Here is a 20,951-nt window from a genome sequence, read left to right on the forward strand (position 1 = left end):
TAGTATGGCTCTTACTGATTATTTTTTTCCTTAGGGAATAATTAATTGTCCTGACAGTTTTTAAGTTAGATTCATTAAATGAGAGAATTGTTGGTTTAGTAATGTAAGTACATGTGTCCTCATTATCTACTGTCAGTGGGTAAATTTTTCTTCTCTCCCAAGAATTTTGTTTCTTAATATGCAGTCCATATTAGCATTAGGCATTTTTGCTTGACCTCTTGTTAACCATTTCTAGGTAGTGTTTAATGTCTTTGTGGAAACAACACCCTAATAGCTTAGCTATAATTTTCTAAGTTACATCTTTACCTGCCTTGTTCTTTTTATTTTCTTAGTCTCACTGTGCCTTTCCTTTAATTTTGTTTCCATTATCAGTGTTTCTAACTTCTTGTTTTATGTGCTTTAAATGATTAAATATGGATATCTGGAGCCTATTTGATTGCATATAATCACTTCAATGGTGTTGAATTCTGAAACTCTTTAAATTATGTCTTGATATTTCCATGAGCTGGTAGTTAAGTATATCTTTTATAAGGTGATCTTAGAGATAGAGGTAAAATTCATGTAAGTATATTTGTAAGGACATCTTAGAAAGATGTACTTAACTACTACGATGTACTAACTACATATAAAAATACCCAATTTGAAGAGTTTCAAAACAATACATTTCAAAATAATACAATTTTACTTGTGTAGAGGATATGTATACATTATATGTACATGTAGTATACAGTACGCAGTAGCATACTTTACTTGCAGTGTGTAGTAAAGCATTCCCAATGTTTTTGCTGGGAAAGGTAAATTCCTTGCTTTCTTCTGTGTCTTCATCGTAGTCTGCCTAACTGATCTCACTGTTTGCCAGTATTGACTTATGGAACTAATGGGTGGTACCACTGATGAGATATGCGTTCCTTACTGTTGGTTATTAAACCTTAAAGACCTCTCCGTGTTCTCTGCTGTAATCTTAAAAGACAGCATTTGGTTGTGTTTTCACTCTAGTTTCTTTTACTTTTCTGTTCACATATTTTCCTCTATTCTAGTTCTTTAGTTTTAAGATTTAATGTGCACTATCAGTGATGCTAATTTTAATTAGAGTATCTTCTAGTGTTACAAAGTTATGTTGTGGATGAAGAAAATATGCTCAAGGCTTTGTTATGTTTTCTAAGGTAGATTGTGTCACTCATTACTAAACTGTAATTTTTGGAATGTTAAGCTCAAAAAAGTGAGTAAATTCTAAAGATGTTGAGCTTTTGGGCAAAATAAAAAAATTTTTTTTAAAGGAAGTAAGATCAGTCTGTGCATGAGGCAGAGCTTTACAGGGGTTCTTCAGGCAAAAAAACGCAGTCTCGTTATCCCTAGTTTTGTGTTTACTTGCACGTTTCCCAGAAGTCCTTTGCTTTCTTTGCTAGGTGTGGAGGGTGCAGCTTTCCAGAGTAGACTTCCTCATGACCGGATGACTTCTCAAGAAGCAGCCTGTTTTCCAGATATTATCAGTGGACCACAACAGACCCAGAAGGTTTTTCTGTTCATTAGAAACCGCACAGTAAGTTTCCATGTCTGCTTTTTTCCATTTGGATTATTAATAGTGCTTATTACTTTTATGGAGAATATGGGGAAAAAGAGAGGAAAGAATTATAAAATTATCTAAAACATGTACCACTATCCAGAGGTAACCATTGTTAAAAGTTAGTTGTTTTTTTCTCTTCAGGTAGTTTTTTAGAAGTATACTTAATTTTTGTTTTTAAAAAATTGAAATGCTATTTCCATACATTCTTTGCATCCTTTTCATTCTTCATAACCTCATAAATGCAAAGAATCTTTATTTAAACTTAAAAAAATTTTTTTATTTATTTTAAATGTTTATTTTGAGAGGGAGAGAGGGAATCCCAAGAAGGCTCTCTTTGTACTGTCAGCATGGAGCCCGATGTGGGGCTTGATCCCACGAATCATGAGATCATGACCTGAGCCAAAATCAGGAGTTGGATGCTCAACTGACATAACCACCCAGATATCCCTGTTATTTTAAATAAACTCCACACCACATGTGGGGCTCGAACTCACAACCCGGAGATCAAGAGTCTGGTGTTCTACTGACTGAGCCAGCCAGGTGCCCCAGACTTTTTTTTTTAATGTTATTTTTGAGGAAGAGAGAGAGAGAATGGGGGAGGGGCAGAGAGAGGGGGAGACACAGAATCTGAAGCAGGCTCCAGGCTCTGAGCTGTCAGCACAGAGCCCGATGCAGGTCTTGAGCTCATAAGCTGTGAGATCATGACCCTAGTCGAAGTTGGACACTTAACTGAGCCACCCAGGCTCTCCAAAACTTTTTTTTTTTAAATAATCATTTTGTCTTTCCTTCTCAGGATGAAAGAAACTCTTACTCTGTTCTTGTCATCTGGTTCAACCTCCTTCTCAGGCCAAATGCTTGATTTTAATGTCTGCATAATATTTCATCTGACAGTTGAGTCATACTTTTAATTTAGGCATTTAAATGTCTGTTTGTGCTTTATTAAGCTCTGAGTAGCTTTATACATTCTTGAGTCTATCTCTGGTTATTATTTCCTAATGGTAGAGTCCTAGAAGGAAAACTACTTTGTCAAAAAATAGGAACAGTTTTGATATATATTGTCAAATTGCCTCCCAGAGAGACTGAGTCAGTCGGCACTCCCATTGCTCTGCCCTTGCTTTGGTTATCAAAATGATGATAATCTATGCTGCTATAATAGACTAAAAATATTTCATTTCTTTTCCATGTCTTTAATTACTTAGACTGACTTCTTCACATTTATTAGCCATTTTTTCTCTGAATTTTTCTTTCATGTTCTTTATTCATCAGAAATTTTTTAGCCATAGAGTAGAAAAGGGCAGCACATATTCATTATACTCTAAGGTGATATAAAGTAAAAGAAATTTATGTTGTAATTTTAGCTACTTTGAATATAGTTCAGGAATGTCATTTTTAGCATATCTGCTTTTTAGCTACCACTAACTTCTTTATACTGGGTATTAGATTGCAAAACCACTGCTGAACTTAGATTGCTAAATGTTATTTAGCTAGAGTAATTGGTGGGTTGTGCTGGGTTCTCGTAGTACAGAATAAAGGGATTTGGGGTGTATGGAAAAAAACGGTGATTTTTTTTAAAAAAGTGAATGGAAAATTCATACTGTATATTTCGACACTTGTTTGTCTTAGAATCAGCTTCTGTGTATAGCATATCAACGTTTGATCTGAATGGGCTTTTTCAATAAGATTGTCATTTTTTTTGTTGTTTCTTCTGAGGAAAGTTTTCATTCTTTACTTGAATTTGAGTGGTTGGTTTACAGTGATTTCTGTTTTCTCTGATTTATATTCTGTGACCAAAATCCAGATTTCGGGAAGTAAGGACTGGCCCAGGTTAGAGTTGTGGCCTTTGGCTATAAAACTGAACACAAATCATTCTCTTATGAGAATTGTGTCAGTTCTCTCATTTTTTTTTTAATTTTTTTTTTTTTTTTTTTTTTAACATTCATTTATTTTTGAGACAGAGAGAGACAGAGCATGAACGGGGGAGGGTCAGAGAGAGGGAGACACAGAATCTGAAACAGGCTCCAGGCTCTGGGCTGTCAGCACAGAGCCCGACACGGGGCTCGAACTCACGGATCGCGGGATCATGACCTGAGCCGAAGTCAGCCGTTTAACCAACTTAGCCACCCAGGCGCCCCTCAGTTCTCTCATCTTAAACTACATCTTTTGCCTCTGAATTTTGAAACCACAACGTTAGGATTATTGAACTACATACCATGACTTGAGCTTTATTTTATAGGACGGACAGAGGAAAACGGCTTCTGTTGAAGGGTGAGGAGCTTGGGCCTGGTGTGTATGTGAGGAAGTCCATTTTGCCTTGACCGTGGCCACCGAGAAAAGTAGAGGGTGCTTATGAATTTGGTCATATCCCTTTGTAATTATATTTATTTATACAGAACCACATTTCTTTGTTGAACTTTGTGGAGCAGTTAATTTTTAGCTAAGACTTAAATATGGTGGTATTTAGTTGGTCTTGCATTTTTACAGATGTGTATTCAGTTTGAAGAGCATTTATGTTAGAGTCTATTGATGGTACCATAATATTTTTCATTCCCCATCTTACTGCTTTTTCAGCAGTATTTGAAATAATTGACCACTCCCTTCTTCTTAAACACACTTAGTTTAACACAGTATTCTGTTTTTTCTCCTGCCTACCTGGTTGTTTGTCTTCTCTGACAGCCTTGTAGTCTTATCTTTTAAAAAAAAGGCCATTTTGTGAACTGGTTGGAGTTCCTTAAGGCTCCTTACAGTCTTTTCCTGCCTCTGGTGTATTTTTGCTCTAAGACCCCTCTTCTGCACATTGGCTTCATTTATCACCCATAAGCAAATGGCTCCAGACCTTAACTCTCTTAAGAACCCTAGCTCTTTATCTAGATGCTAGTCTTGTATCTCTTTTTGGTTGTCTTGAAACTAAACTCATTATCCCTTCTTTGAGTGGCCCTCGTTTAGTGAGTAACATACCAACTCATTTAGTTGTACAAGCCCCAAACTGGAATATCCTTGGCATCTCTTCCCCCCTCCCCCTGCCACCTCTGCATATCTAATTGATCATTTGATTTTGTGGATTTGAAAAACAAATTTTTTTTAATGTTTATTTATTTTTGAGAGAGACAGAGACAGAATGCGAGTGGGCTAGGGGCAGAGAGAGAGGGAGACACAGAATCCAAAGCAGGCTCCAGGATTTGACTGTCAGCACAGAGCCTGACGCAGGGCTCGAACTCACTAACTGTAAGATCATGACCTGAGCCAAAGTCGGACGTTCAACCGACTGAGCCACCCAGGTGCCCCTGATTTTGTGGATTTTTTTAAATGTTTGTTTATTTTTGAGAGAGCAGAAGCAGGGAGCTGGCGGTGGGGTGGGGTGGGGTGGGGTGGGGACTGAAGATTCGAAGCAGGCTCTCTGCACAGACAGCAGAGAGCCAGGCTGAAACTCACCAAGTGTGAGATCATGACCTGAGCTAGAGTCAGATGCTCAACCAACTGAGCCACCCAGGTGCCCCTGATTTTGTGGATTTTACCTGCTCAGTATCTCCAGAGTCATGTAACTGAGTTGGTCCTTGTCAGCTGTATGATACTGGCAAGTTACTAGGTTTTTTTTTGTTTTTGTTTTTGTTTTTTTTTTTTAGGCTAAATATCTTGCAGCTTCTTCATTATATATATATATATAAATTATATGTGTGTGTGTGTATAATTTATTGTCAAATTGGTTTCCATACAATACCCAGTGCTCATCCCAACAGGTGCCCTCCTCAATGCCCATCACCCACTTTCCCCTCTCCCCCACCTCCCATCAACCCTCAGTTCTTAGTATTCTTAGTTCTTAGTTCCTCAGTTCTTAGAACCCTCAGTTCTTAGGGTATTCTTAGTATTTAAGAGTGTCTCATAGTTTGTCTCCTTCCCTCTCTGTAACTTTTTTTTTTTTTCCCCTTCCCCTCCCCTCTGGTCTTCGGTTAAGTTTCCCTAGGATCCACATATGAGTGAAAACATATGGTATCTGTCTTTCTCTGTATGACTTATTTCACTTAGCATAACACTCTCCAGTTCCATCCACATTGCTACAAATGGCCAGATTTCATTCTTTCTCATTGCCAAGTAGTATTCCATTGTATGTATAAACCACGTTCCATTTATCCATCCATCAGTTGATGGACATTTAGGCTCTTTCCATAATTTGGCTATTGTTGAAATTGCTGCTATAAACATTGGGGTACAAGTGCCCCTATGCATCAGCACTCCTGTATCCCTTGGGTAAATTCCTAGCAGTGCTATTGCTGGGTCATAGGGTAGATCTATTTTTAATTTTTTGAGGAATCTCCACACTGTTTTCCAGAGCAGCTGCACCAGTTTGCATTCCCACCAACAGTGCAAGAGGGTTCCCATTTCTCCGCATCCTCTTCAGCATCTGTAGTCTCCTGATTTGTTCATTTTAGCCACTCTGACCAGCATGAGGTGGTATCTCAGTGTGGTTTTGATTTGTATTTCCCTAATGAGGAGTGACGTTGAGCATCTTTTCATGTGCCTGTTGGCCATCTGGATGTCTTCTTTAGAAAAGTGTCTATTCATGTCTTTTGCCCATTTCTTCACTGGATTGTTTTTCGGATGTGGAATTTGGTGAGTTCTTTGTAGATTTTGGATACTAGTAGCCCTTTATCCGATATGTCATTTGCAAATAATCTTTTCCCATTCCGCTGGTTGCCTTTTAGTTTTGTTGATTGTTTCCTTTGCAGTGCAGAAGCTTTTTATCTTGATGAGGTTCCAATAGTTCATTTTTGCATTTAATTCCCTTGCCTTTGGAGATGTGTTGAGTAAGAAATTGCTGCGGCTGAGGTCAGAGAGGTTTTTTTCCTGCTTTCTCCTGTAGGGTTTTGATGGTTTCCTGTCTCACATTCAGGGCCTTCATCCATTTTGAGTTTATTTTTGGGAATGGTGTAAGAAAGTGATCTAGTTTCATTCTTCTGCATGTTGCTGTCCAGTTCTCCCAGCACCATTTGTTAAAGAAACTGTCTTTTTTCCATTGGATATTCTTTCTTGCTTTGTCAAAGGTTAGTTGGCCATACATTTGTGGGTCCACCTCTGGGGTCTCTATTCTATTCCATTGGTCTATGTGTCTGTTTTTGTGCCATCTTCCAGCTTCTTCAATAATTCACTTATTTGACCTGGCTTTGTGTTCTATCAGTTTGTCAGGAATGTAACCCTCACTGTTTCAATGAAAGGAAAGTGTATATTTGAGGCCTTAAAGTTGAAAAGATATTTTAAAGTTTATGTCTGCTTGTGTAATAAAATTTCTATCATTTAAATACAGTTGCAGTTGTGGTTGGATAATCCAAAGATTCAGCTGACCTTTGAGGCTACTCTTCAACAATTAGAAGCGCCTTACAACAGTAAGTGGTGTTTTTAGTGGGACTAGTTTTGGCTTATAGTTCGCTGATAATGAGTTTTTCACTCATATTTCCATCTTTGCCTTGTGCTATGCAAAAATAAGCCTTATAGAAAACTATTATGTGTTTTTAATTATTAGTTTTTACATTGTAAGTTCAAGAGATTGCTAATAATTTCCCAAGGACTACATTTCAACTTTAATCCATGGCGTACCTTGTTGACATTTGATTGGCTGTCTGTCTGGCTTTCTCATTTTCCACTTGCCACCAACAAAGTCTTGAAAAATTTTTGCCAAAGTAACTGATATAATACTACTTTTAAAAGGTTGGTTTTATCCTTTATTTCATCTATAGCGTATTGTCCTTCTTTAAAATAGCAAATTCTATGATATGCATTTTGGACTACATCATAGACTAACATGCTAGGAATCACTTTTCTAAAGGAGTCACATTATCTGAGGCTCGTGGATAATATGTACTACAGAATAACTTCATGATGGAAAAACAGAAGAGTTAAAGAGCTTTCTGTTTAAGCTGCCTAAAATATAAATATGTTGTAAAATCCATTTATTCCGTAGGTGACACTGTGCTTGTCCACCGAGTTCACAGTTATTTAGAGCGTCACGGTCTTATCAACTTCGGCATCTACAAAAGGATAAAACCCCTACCAAGTAAGGACTTGGCCAGCGGACTTCGTGGTCTTAAGTTACAATTCTAGGACTCTGTTTTATTTCTAGGAGGCTTTTAGCATTTTTTTTTTTTTAATTTCTTAGTCTAAAGAGATTTAAAGTAAAATCTCTTCATAAATGTGCATTTCTTGTAGTTTCTGGTCTGACAGGTGTACTTTAGTGAAAGATTCTGAATTTCAAATTTAAGAAAAATCAGAAAACAAAATTTGTTGGGGCGCCTGCGTGGCTCAGTCGGTTAAATGTCCGACTTCAGCTCAGGTCATGATCTCGCAACTTGTGAGTGCCGCATCGGGCTCTGTGCTGATAGCTCAGAACCTGGAGCCTGGAGCCTGCTTCGGATTCTGTGTCTCCCTCTCTCTCTGCCCCTCACCCACTCACACTGTCTTTCTCTCTCTCTCAAAAATAAATAAACATTAAAAAAAAAATTGTTAAAAACAAGAGAAGTCTGTTATGAAAGCAGAGATTTGAGGTTTTCTCTCATTGACCAGTTCTTTATACTGCCAGGAATCCAGGAGATAGGGATATTTTGAGAATTAACAGATATATTTATTTATTTTTGATGCTTTAATAATTCTGCAAAAAGAGATACTAAGGACTGCAGAAGTAGAGCTGAAAGAAAACAGCTTTAAGAATAAATTGGCTACTCAAATTGTCCTAGTATAATTGGGAAGTAAATGAAACAGATAGTCATAAGTTAACCAGTCACAGATACCAAAGCAGATGATTGAGGTGTATTGAGAAAGTTAATGTTTAAAGGATTTCATTTATAAATTTTTAACATTGGATTAAAGTTTATAAGTTTCAGATATTTGCTTATTTGTGTTAGTTTCTCTATTTTGAAAATAAGTGAATTGTTTACTTGGTAAGACATCATGATATGTTAAGAACCTAGAGGTTTTCATGATTTAAAAAAATGATGAATACAAATTCTTAAACCTACGACCAAATATTGTAATTTTTGTTTTTTACTTTTAGCTAAAAAGACAGGAAAGGTAATTATCATAGGCTCTGGGGTCTCTGGCTTGGCAGCAGCTCGTCAATTACAAAGTTTCGGAATGGATGTTACACTTTTGGAAGCCAGGGTAAGAATTTTATTTTGTGTTTAGAAGCTAACCTAATAGAAATATGATAGGTATTCGTCAGTGCAATAAGAAATTATCTGTTGCAAATTAATGAATCCTACAACTTGAACTAAACCAAACTGACTTATATAGTACTCAAAGTGTTTTAGATAGTGTTAGTATATTGGATAAAGCATTTTTGACAGTAAAGCTTTGAAAGGTGTTCAGTGAGTATTTAGAGTTTGTGAATGGTCCATATAGCCCTTTGATGGATATTTTCAAGTCATTGTTTCTTGCAGTTAGCTTTCAAATTTTGGGCCTTCGTGGATGTACCCTGTGCAGGTGGCAGTTATTTTTAGTGTGGAACATAGTGAATTGTGTTCCCTGTTTAATAGTAAAAGAGGTGCTTCTCAGGTGCTTCTCAGGTGCTTCTCAGGCAGCAGCTGTCTTGAGGGCCTGATGAAGCCAGATATATTGGTTCCCTTATCATTTGTCCTAGAAAGAGAAATGGAAATTGAAGGAGGAAAGGGATGATGGCACAGAGTGGGGGAAAAAAGAACATCAAATTAAGATGCTACTATTCAGATTATTTTCATGGGTAATTTTTGATATTTAGTTATCTTCCAGTGGCTTAAAGGCCTCCCTGGGCTTACACCATTTAAAAAAGAACAATAAGACAAACACTTCTCGGGTAACCTAAAAATCTAAAATTTTTTTTTTTTTTTTTTTTTTTTTTTTAAATTTTTTTTTTCAACGTTTATTTATTTTTGGGACAGAGAGAGAGACAGAGCATGAACGGGGAGGGTCAGAGAGAGAGGGAGACACAGAATCGGAAACAGGCTCCAGGCTCTGAGCCATCAGCCCAGAGCCCGACGCGGGGCTCAAACTCACGGACCGCGAGATCGTGACCTGGCTGAAGTCGGACGCTTAACCGACTGCGCCATCCAGGCGCCCCTAAAAATCTAAAATTTTATAGAAGCTTTCAAAATGTTTTGTGCAGTACAATCTAGGTTGCTTTTTATTGCTAATTTTTTAAAATATTCTTTTCAAATAGAGTATGAAGAAATCAGAATAATTTTTATGTGGTCTTACTAAATATAGGTAATTCAGGAAACATTTGTGTGCCCTCTTGCCCTTTGTACTAGCAATACAGTGATGAATAATGGGATCATTATGATCCCTACCCATGCAGGGTCCTAATCTAGCTGACAGGTTTTTGTTTTACTTTTGTTTATTTGGAGGTTACAGAGTATTCTCATAATATCCATGATTGAAGTATCACTACAGCTCAGTAATTTTTCCCATGGAACCTCCCTGGTCAGCAGAGATAAACCAGGGCCTGTTGAGGAATGAGAGCTATTGTCGCAAGTTTATGCTCAGTAGACACCCTGCCCCTGGGCATGGGGCTGCACTGGAGAATCATTTGTTGAAGTCATCTGTCATTCCCAGCTGACTTAGGGGATGAAGGGCAAGAGTCAGAACATGGTGGTAGAAAGATGGCATTCAGTGCTACGTTACAATTTGTGAACAGATATTTTCTGTGTGAGTGGCCCTTGGTCAGCCTGTATAGTAAATGGTATTAGAGACAGCTGGGTAGAGAGAGAATAGCAGCTGTAGCTAAATAGTATCTCTGGCTGTCAAATTGTTTTCTATCCCCTGTCACTTAATTCTGTGTCATTCATTAACCTACCACTCCCTCAAATAGTTAAACTTTGTTTGCACATGGTGCCCACACTGCATGCTATGTATAAACTATACCTTGTTAAATTATAAAAGAGGCCTGGGATGGTACCATGCCAGGTTCTCATGGTTAAAATAGAATTGATGATTTTAGCCATTTAATTTCTGAAAACAGGATCGAGTGGGTGGACGAGTGGCTACATTTCGCAAGGGAAACTATGTAGCTGATCTTGGAGCTATGGTAGTAACAGGTCTTGGTAAGTAGTCCTTAGTTGTGTGCTGTTAAACAAGGTCTGAGACTCATTATCAAGCTTCTGTTTTAAAGCCGTAAATGTGGCTTTAAGATATTTTGGTTTAGGATACTGTTCTTAGTGTTCATAAGAGGTAGATTGACAAATAGTCTTCCTGAAAAGGTACATCACTATATGCAAAATTTAAATTGTACATGTTTTGACCTATTAGCAGATTCAGTTCTAGGAAATTATCCCAAGAAAATGACAAGTGAACCGTGTTGTTTGGAGCTTTTTACATGTGGCACAGCAAAACATTAGAACCCATAGTTGTGAAGATTAAATTATTATACAAAGTGAACTATACAGCCACTAAAAATTATGTAGCCGTGTATTAACCTGAAATGATGGCCAGTTTATTGCTAAGTTGAAAGAAGATTACAAAACAATACATGTGTTATGATCCTTTAGTGTGTGTATGTCTCTAATTTTATGCACACAAAATCTAGAAGGATCTATAATAAAATGTTAACTAACATGGGGTTTTTTTCCTTCTTTACGCTTATCTTACATATTTCATATATCCTACATTTACTTTGGGCATTTTTTGATCTATAATTCACGTACCCTAAGCTTTGAGTATTTTAAATTTTTAGTAAAAATACTTTTGCTTCGATTTTTTGTTCTCTTTTCATAGTTGTGTTGAATATAATAGTTTGAGTTTTTTTTAGGAGGGAATCCCATGGCTGTGGTCAGCAAACAAGTAAATATGGAACTGGCCAAGATCAAGCAAAAATGCCCACTTTATGAAGCCAATGGACAAGCAGTAAGTTGAGGACAAACAGAACTTTTCAAAATTTATTTGGTTCAGTTGAAAACAACAATGTGGGGGAAATGTGTGGATGAACGTGCACACATACCAGTATGGGCCAAAGGTAGAAATGATGTGATATTCTGATTGTTCCTTAACTCTGAGCTATATAGGAAAGGATTATTACTGTATAAATGCAAATTTGCATGCCTATTTAGGCATTTATCTTTAGACATTTAATGAAGGCTAGGTAGACAGGTAATTTTTTTGTTTGGCTGTGGCCACCTACTCTAAGAGACCTGTGGAATTGACGCCTGATTCTTCGTTTCCTTGTATTGTGCCTTCCATCATGTGCTTTAGCTCTATGTGCTCTTTATGACTTCAGTTTTGTGTGTGTAGGTTCAAGATTTTGTTGAGCTAATAACCAGCTGGTGATATTGAACTCAGATGCTTAGGTAGATTAAAGTATTTGTTGACCAGAGGCATAGGAGCTTCCATACTTAGCAGGTAATAGTGTGGAAGTGATGTTTGTTATGGAGAGTGAGAGTAGTTTAACAATTATGTTGAGAGGCTTAGACTATAAGTGAGTCCTAATTTTGGAGGGTGGGTGAAATTCAAAAGTTTGTATTCAAAAATTTTTACTAACTCTTCCCCTATCAAGAATGAAGAAGTTTATAATTCTGGGGATATAAGCATCATTATATTTTGAGGAAGGGAAGATTCGATATGCATATAGTTTAGCTATTGTTGCTAAAAAGGGTAAGGTCCCAACTCTTGAATTTAGTCTAAGTTCCATGTACATCCTCACTAAAGCCTTTAGGTTTTATGGGGTTCATATCAGAAGAAGACAGACTTTCAGGGAATGCTTTGGCTCCCGTTCACATCAGTCTGGGTTCAGATTCCTCCCAGGGCTTGTTTGGGGGGCGCAGGTTAGCCTCTGGCAGCATAAACAAAATAGAATGAGCAAGAAAAAAAGGAGGAAGTAGAGGTTAACTCAGCAATTCAGAGAAAAAGAAAATTTCAGTAAACTTCTGGGGTGCCTGCGTGGCTCAGTTGAGTGTCTTACTCTTGATTTTGGCTTAGGTCATGATCTTACTTGGTTGTGAGATCAAGCCCCATGTCAGGCTCTGCACTGGGTGCAGGGACTGCTTAAGACTCTGTCTCTCCCTCTGCCCCTCCTGCGTGTGTGCACACGTGTGTGCACACACGCACGCTACGCAGAGGTGTGCACTCTCCTCTCAAAACAAAACAAAAAAACCATTCAGTAAACTTTCGTTACACTGTAAAGATCTGTAAAGGCTATAGAGAGGAATAAGACAGTCTGTGGAATATAAGACCCTACAGTCTAGTGGGACATGTACACAGATGATTTTTTCCCAGCTTTTTATTATGGAAATTTTCAAACCTATACAAAAGCAGGGGCACCTGGCCAGCTCAGTCAGTGGAGCATGCTACTCTCTATCTTGGGGTTGTGAGTTCAAGCCCTAATTTGGGTGTAGAGATTATTTAAAAATAAAATCTTTAAGAAAAAAAAATAGTAGAATAGTATAATATAATAAACTTATTCCAGTCTTGTTGCATCTGTTAAGTTCTCTGTCTCTCTCTCTCTCTCTCTCTCTCTCTCTCTCTCTTTTTTTTTTTTTTTAAGAGTGAGCTGGGGCAAGGCAGAGAAGAGGCAGAGGGAGGGAGGGAGACAGAGCTGACATGGGGCTCAATCCCGTAACTCTGGGATCATGACCTGAGCCAAAATCAAGAGTTGGATGCTCAACTGACTGAGCCACCCAGGGTCCCCTAGTCTGGGGTATTTTAAAGCAATCACAGTCAATCAAGTATTTATTAAATATTTACGAAGATCTGGCATTGTTCTCAGCATTGACTATTCTCTGCCCTCAAGGGTCTTAAATTCTAGTGACTTCAGATATTTTATGAACCTAAGAACATCCGGAATTGTAAGTGTCATTAAAATCTGTGCTTCCCCCTGGGCTCCTGGGTGACTCAGTTGGTTAAGTGTCTAACCTCGGCTCAGGTCATGATCTCATGGTTTTTGAGTTTGCGCCCCACATCAGGCTCTGTGCTGACAGCTCAGAGCCAAGAGTCTGCTTCAGGTTCTGTGTCTCCCTTCTCTGCCCCTCCTCTGCTCACTCTGTCTCTCTCTCAAACATTAAAAAAACAATGTTTTTAAAAATCTGTGCTCCCCGTCTTCCCCCACCACTGAAACAAAAAAAAAACGACCCAACCACAAACATATTACTGATACATATATGAGTAACATAAAATCAAGGCAGATTAACATAAAATCAAGGTTAGATAAAGGATAAATTGCTACAGAAGAGCCAAGGGTGGGGGGTGGTGAGAGAGAGACACTCTCTCTGAAAGTGGGAAGGGCAAGAATAGAAAGAGATTTGGAGGGAAAAAGCATTGGTTAAGATGGCTTAGAACTTACCGTGGTTGTAGAGGAAGGTTTAAGACAGGTTTCTTTCTTTCTTTCTTTCTTTCTTTTTAAATATTTATTTATTTATTTATTTATTTTGAGAGAGAGCATGAGCACAAGTGAGGGAGGGACAGAGAGAATCCCAAGCAGGCTCCACACTATCAACATAAAGCCCAACATGGGACTCCATTCCATGAACTGTGAGATCATAACCTAAAACGAAATAGAGACCTGGACACTTAACTGAGCCACCCATGTGCCCCTTTTGGTTTTTTGTTTTGTTCTTAAATGTTTACTTGGAGAGGTTTCTGAAGGAGGATGAGGTTATACTGGTGAGGGTAAGATACAAAGCTGAAGTTGAGGGTGGAGGGTGTTGCTTACTGTGCTGATTTGTAGGTTGGGACTTCAGAGGGATGAAAGCAGATAGGTGTTTTAAGTAGATAGGCAGTAATGTAGAGAAATGAATTGAAGCAAAGTCTCTGAAGCGGATATTACATTAATCCTCAAGAAGTAACGGAATCCAAACCAAAGATGATCGTTGAGACACGTTGTCTTTTTCTTTAGACTCTCCTGAATGTAGAACAGGTTTATTTAGTCTTTCTGATAGTAAAAAGAATTTTTTATAGTAGAAATCTCTAGAGAAATGGTTATCTCTTTTCTTGGTGTTAGAGGAACTTTAACACATTTTTAAAGACATTTGTTTCCAGATAGTATACCAGTATTCCCCTCAAGCATGGCCTAAGTCAGTTTGTTCCTATATAGCTAGAGTAGTAAGGAGGATTCTTCAAGCACTGTCAAATTTGGGAGAAAATTCTTTGCAGCTTTGAGTCCTGTTTGCCTTGAGTTAATCAAACATAAGAAGACATGTTAATGTTTCTGTATCTTGCTGTTCCCAGTAGTCTAGCTCAAAGTAGAAATGGACACTTTTTAAACAGTAGATTGGCTTTTGGCTTATGGGACAGGCGCTAAGAGCTTCTAGTTCCATTAATTTTGCTTATAATTGCAAATATGTTTCTTGACTTTAGAAACTGAGGATTAAGTAGGTCAGTTACTTCATTCTCTCATTTTGCAGGGGAGGAATCTAAAGCTGAGACATGGTGTTTGCATAGGGTCATTGTAGTCAATACGTTGTAGAACCCAAGATACATTGCCTGGTGTTCCAGATCAAATTTCCTTACAGGCATACCTTGTTCTGTTGCACTTTGCTTTACTACACTTACAGATATTGCCCCCCCCCCCCACCTTTTTAACACAAATTGAAGGTTTGTGGCAGCCTTGCATAGAGCAAGGGTATTGGCACCATTTTTCCAGCAGCATTTGCTAACTTTGTGTCTCTGTGTCAGGTTTTGGTAATTCTCACAGTATTTCAGAGTTTCTGATTATTATTTGTTATAGTAATCTGTGAACAGTGATTATAGCTTACTGAGAGCTTAGATGATGGTTAGCATTTTTTTTTTTAGCAATAAAGTATTTTTTAACTAATGTGTGTACATTGTTTTGTAGACATAGTGCTGTTGCACACTTAGACTACAGTACTGTGTAAAAAAACTTTTATATGCACTGGGAAACCAAAAAATTCATTTGACTCAGTTTATTGTGGTGGTCTGGAACTGAACGCAGTATCTCTGAGGCATGCCTGTACTTCAGAGAAGATGGGGGCTGGAATAAGTGTGTGCAACCCCAGCTGCCTATGTGCATCAGCTGAGTCTCCTTCTCCAAGAGCTTTCTTTTAATAGTTAATACTAAAGAGGCATCAAAGCCGCCTTAGAGTGGACATTCACTCAGCCATTGATTTGCTTTAGTAAACTGTCGAATGAAATGGGATTGTCTTCATTCTTTGTGGACAGCCTCAGTGCGAAAGAAGGTGATTTGATGGTTCTGTTAGTACATAGAAATTAATTTTCATCTTACACAAAGTCAGCAGTTAACTCAGAGTGACAAATATCATTTGTAATACGGTCTTAACACATCCACCATACCTAGTCATTTTGCTGCTGTGCGAGAAAAATCACATGGCAAGTGGTTTTTGCTCTGTTAACTTGTTGTTTTAATCACAATCATAAGAATCCCTGAAAGAGTTCACTTCTTTATTGTCTGTGGTTGTGCACTGGCAGCTAGGCTGCTGAGCTTCTGTGTTTGTTTTTGATAGAAGCTTTTTTTATGGCTCCAGATGACTAGAACAAGGTCTTTCTTATTTGGTTCTAACATAGGATATCGCAATGAATAGAAGTGTCTTCTGAGCCTATAAAAACAGAGCCAGTACAACAGCTGCCCTCAGATTGACTGATGATGGAGTTAAACTCTGAACTATGTTGTAACTGGATATGGAGATAGTTGGGAAACAGGGTAATTCATATTTCAGAAATATTTTGGGAGTCACCAGTGAGGATACTGGAAACATGGATTGGTGGGGAGATGGGAGAAATATAACTGTAAATGTTTTCCGTATCTCCTATACACCAACTAGTAACTCAGGTGCTTTAAAATCGACTTTTGTTTTGGCTTTTTTGAGTAATGAAAAGGTACCTTAATCAAATTCCTTCGGTGTGTAGCATTATGTATTCATTATAAGATCTCTGGTCTCCATGGTGGGGAGGGAGTTGTTTCTTTTGTTTTTCTTTTTTTTTTTTTTACAAAGTGAGGCCCAAAGACTCAGTTACTTGGAGAAACAGATCTTGGTTTTCTCCTTGGGAGTGGCTCAACTGTTATGAGGAAGAAAAATATACTTGACAGGTAACAAGTACTGGGTCTTTTATAAAGGCCATTAATTGGGTGTATACTCAGTACCTACCACAGTTTACCAAGTTTTTGCCTATATTCACATTCAGTGATGCTTATTAGGTTAGTCACACTTTTGACACAGAACTACTGCCCTTTTCAGTCTTCCTATTCCTTTGTGGAAATAGTTTTAGTATTTTAATGGTAGTTTCTCGTTTACATTTTATAAATCAGAAAATCTCATGCCTGCCTTTAATGTTCCTAAAGTTGTAAAATAGTTACTTTCCTTTCAAATATAGTTATAATACTGACTTTGCTTTTCCAAACTTTATTATTCATTTAATAAATTTATGGAGCATCTCTACTATGTGCTAGAAACTACTAGAGTGAACTCCTTAGACATGTTGTGTGTGCCTTCACACAGCTTAGTTACTGGTTTATGGAAGTCTATGACATCTCCTAAAGATTTCTTATGAGGTAAAAAATTGGGAGGAGGCAACCATCTCCATTTCTAGAATCACAATGAATCTTATTTGGATTAGGGACACACCTGTTGTTCTTATTCTCCCTTTAGGGATTATATAATGCTATATCTCCTTTCTTTTAGCTATTTGGGAATTTAAATTAAAGACTCTTCCGGTGTAAATTTTTCTTCCAGGTTTTACCAAAGGTACTAATCTTAATCTTTCGTTTGATCATCATTTTAGAAGTGCATGGAAATGGTATCAGCAGAGATTTACCAGAGCCTCTGTTGGCCAAATTGGGTCACTATAGCTATTTTTCATTGTATTACTCTTCCTGAGGATTTCTCTGGCTAAATCTCCGAACTTTGGGTGTCTAGAACCTACCTGCCCATAACTCCAGTCTGCCTTGCTGCTAGAGAACTTATGCAGACTGGAAGTCAGAGAAATGGACAGTGTTTTGAAGACCTACTAAAGACCTCATGATGACAGTGCAATTAGAGGTAGAACTAAGGAGAGCTGCCTTCCTATGAGATGACTTCTTGCAGGATTAGGGACCTTATCCAGAAAGTCGCTTGGTTCTCCTTAAATTTATTCTACATGGGCTAGATACACAGGCTGCTCTTCCCCCAGCCATGTTCAGGGATGCTCCATATAATTTCTACAGGATCAAAGCAATCAAGATTGTACCCATTCAGAGCCGTGAGACTCACCAGATTCTTGTTTGAAGGAGCTGTGTGGAGCCTTTCATAGAGAAATAAATGGCTCTGAAAAGTCGGAATCAAAATCTGTTTAAAAAAAGATCTGTGTCAAGTGATACCCTTTTTGTTTGATTCTTTGCTAGAAAATGATATCAGAGATCCTTTTCCTTCTTAATTTGTTGTTAATAGGTTCTTAATATGTTGTAATCTAGAAATCCAGCTGCCATCAAACATGGTACTTATTAGCCTTTTGCAATCATTTGCTAGGTTCTTTTCTCAGAATGCAGTATAAGAAGCTAGAATAGAATGGCCAGGTAAAATTAAAATTGTGACTTGTGTTTAAAGATGGCCAGTATTTCAGCTCCTTTCAACAACTATTCGTGGAACTAACAGTTCAAGGGTTCTCACCAAGGGGAAGATGGTAACCTGAAACAGGTACTTAAGGGCTGCTCAGGTTTGTCAGTTCTTTTCATTGTCAAGTAGAACATACCTGACTAGCTTGATTTTAGAAACAGATTCAAGATTTAAATATATCAAAACTGCATTTTGGTTTTTTCCCAGTGTTGATTTCCTAATGGACAGGTATTTGCTGTTTTCCAAATATTTCTTAAATTTCAAAGTGGAATTTTAAAGTTAATGGGGAAAAACTCCAGGTTTCAGAACTATCCCTGGTCTCTCTGGCAACAGTCTTAAAAGTGCTTAACTAGGTGGAAAACGGATGGGGCCTAAGTGCTGTTTCTCTTATTCTGAAGAGCGGAGTCTCGAATTAGAGCAGTGGACCCCAGTCAGTGGACCAGAGATGCAGTCTGTCATCCTTGCTGTCAGTCAGAGGAGGCAGTAATCTTTTGGTTTGGTGTTTGTTTGTTTGTTTGTTTGTTTGTTCAATTTTGTTGTTCTCGTCACTGTTCCGTGTTTCTCCTTTTCTGTTTTACTGAGTTTTGCTTTATTCCTCACTGCTTTCTGACACCATCTCCCTTTACACCCTCACCACCCCCCACCCCCAATCCCCACCAGCTGCTTTTCTTTTGCCCATTTATATGCCTTGACTTTCCCATTTTGGTGTCTATACAGTCTGTTCCTTATTTCTCTGGTGGTTGCAGCTTCTGAGCTAACAGAATGCTTCTGTCATGCTATGTGTTTAAAGCCTTGATTTTACTGCTGTCGTACAAAACTAAACTTGACGTGGCTGTTGGGCTGTTATTTACAGTTTATTTCTCTCTCTGCTGCACTGGTTAAAAGGACACTGTCAAGGTATTTTTTTTTAATAATTTTTCAAATCATTTTCTTCACTGTTTACAATAACCCATTAAAAGCTTGAAACTTTAGATCTTTCCCTTCCAAAGATCCTCTCCATCATACATTCACACTGGTTTGTTGTTGTAGAGTTGCGCCTATATGTTGGGCTGGTGCCATTTGAGTTTTTGTCATTGAAAGCGCATGTAAAAAGGTTTTTTTGTGGGGGGTGTGGGTGGATTAAAGGGGAAAGTGTTATGAATCAAGTGGGCTGCTCAGCAGACAGAGGGAAGAAACAAAAGGTCAAATTTGGTCACTCTAACCTTGACAGTGTCCCTTTAAATGTTTCTCTACCACACACCCTGGACCCCAGTTACTGAGCCTGAGTGCTGCGTACTTTTTCAGTATGAACTTCCTTATTGTGACTGTTACCCTAGCTACAAAGATTAAAGCTTGTCTGAAGCAAGCCATCCAGTTGACACTGGAAGAGCTTTAATCTGTACCATTTGCACACTTGTGTATTGGCACTTTCTGCCCTATTGCAGAGGCACGTGTGATCTGGTCCCTCTTGCTTCTATAGCATCTTCTTGCTGGGCATTTTTGAAGCCACGTATAGAAATATCACTATTTTGTACTCCAGGAAAAGCAGTCATGTACATTGCATCTGTGATCAATTAAGATCTCATAACTGTATAGATCGTATATTAAAAATATAATTGTTTCCTTTTTTAAAGAAGCACCAAATTTAGAGTTTCTAGAAATGTCTTTGGTAACATCATTGTAGGAATTACACCAAGCAAAATTTCAGCATTGCTTTGAGTTGCTCTGTATATGACCCATCACATCATTGAGGAAAAGTAACTGATGAGAAAGTAAATGAAATTCCTGATAAGAGGGGGTTTCTTCCATCAGCTCTGATGCTGTGGAATCAGAACAAGTAGGGATGTCACTAAGAGCTCCTTTCTTTGGGCATGGAGTTGAATGGGTAGGTTAGATATGTTGCATCCACCAAGTCTTAGGTACCACTCTGATATATAAAGGGCACCAAACATCCAAAGCCTGATTCTCTGCCTTATTTCTCAGCATAAGCTGGAAGATTCTCAGGGATTTATATTTCTTAGGCCAAGGAAGATTCTCTAAATTCATAAAGATTTCCTGATCATTCCCATCTGTGGCCTTTTGGAATTTGATGCTTTGGAATATGACTGATTGGATAAGTAGTTATGGTGTCGTGTCTACAATTCCCAAAGAGAGTTATGGTCCTTTTCCCTTTCTTGTTTTGGTTCAGATTGTACTTCCTGCTATATTCTTTTGCCACACCATGGCTCATCTTACAGAGTTACTGTGCGACTCCTCAGTAAAGGGGCAGAGACTAGTGCTTTAAAATTGTTTAATTGGAAAGGCAAACACTAAGGAGTTTCAGATGAGAGAGTCTTACTGTGATGATCTTGTCCACAAGTTACCTCTGATTAAAAGATCACTCCTCCTTGGCCTTAGTGTTTATTAGAACTTTCTTTAATGCTAACCAGTTTTAGGTTGACTGTAAAGTGAAACTCCATATATTAACTTCCATTTCCCAATTGATGCCCCAGTTTATTCTGGCAAAAGATGCTTGCTTTAGACATGCTTGCCTTAGCTATGCTTTTTCCGTCTTGCTGCTACCACGAGTTCAGGAGAATTGCAGATGCATTTTACTTTAGGGTTCTAAGAATTAAGCAGTAGCAGAGGGATTTGTGTCAACTAACTGATGGCATCAATAGGCAGGGGCACAGTAAGGATTAGGAACACGGTCTTGCAGCTTGATGATCTGCTTTGCAGTCTCCTCTCTTCTTGCAACATAATGAGCCAGACCTGGTACCTCAGTCAGTCATAGTCTAAGAGCTTTGGACATTCAATTCTGAACCTAATTGGTGCCATAAAACACTGTTACTCTGCAAAAGAATGAAGGTGCTATTGTGTTCTTATTAATAGCCATGAATTTCACTTTTCTCTTCCCTACT

At 38.1% G+C, this 20,951-nt stretch overlaps 1 protein-coding gene across 4 annotated transcripts in view; it reads left to right on the top strand.

Moving 5' to 3' along the window:
* Positions 1-20,951, top strand: part of KDM1A (lysine demethylase 1A) — a 63,032-nt gene that overhangs the window by 27,774 nt on the left and 14,307 nt on the right. For 2 of the 4 annotated variants that reach the window (XM_043574064.1, XM_043574067.1), the window contains 7 exons: positions 1,407-1,540; positions 6,861-6,939; positions 7,515-7,607; positions 8,601-8,707; positions 10,542-10,623; positions 11,328-11,422; positions 18,958-18,969. In XM_043574064.1, coding sequence (XP_043429999.1) covers positions 1,407-1,540; positions 6,861-6,939; positions 7,515-7,607; positions 8,601-8,707; positions 10,542-10,623; positions 11,328-11,422; positions 18,958-18,969 — 602 coding nt within the window. The remainder of the gene's footprint in view (positions 1-1,406; positions 1,541-6,860; positions 6,940-7,514; positions 7,608-8,600; positions 8,708-10,541; positions 10,624-11,327; positions 11,423-18,957; positions 18,970-20,951) is intronic. The other 2 variants (XM_043574066.1, XM_043574068.1) reach the window with 1 other exon arrangement.

Source organism: Prionailurus bengalensis, chromosome C1 (genome assembly GCF_016509475.1).
Source record: "Prionailurus bengalensis isolate Pbe53 chromosome C1, Fcat_Pben_1.1_paternal_pri, whole genome shotgun sequence".
In the NCBI taxonomy this organism is placed as follows: domain Eukaryota; kingdom Metazoa; phylum Chordata; class Mammalia; order Carnivora; family Felidae; genus Prionailurus; species Prionailurus bengalensis.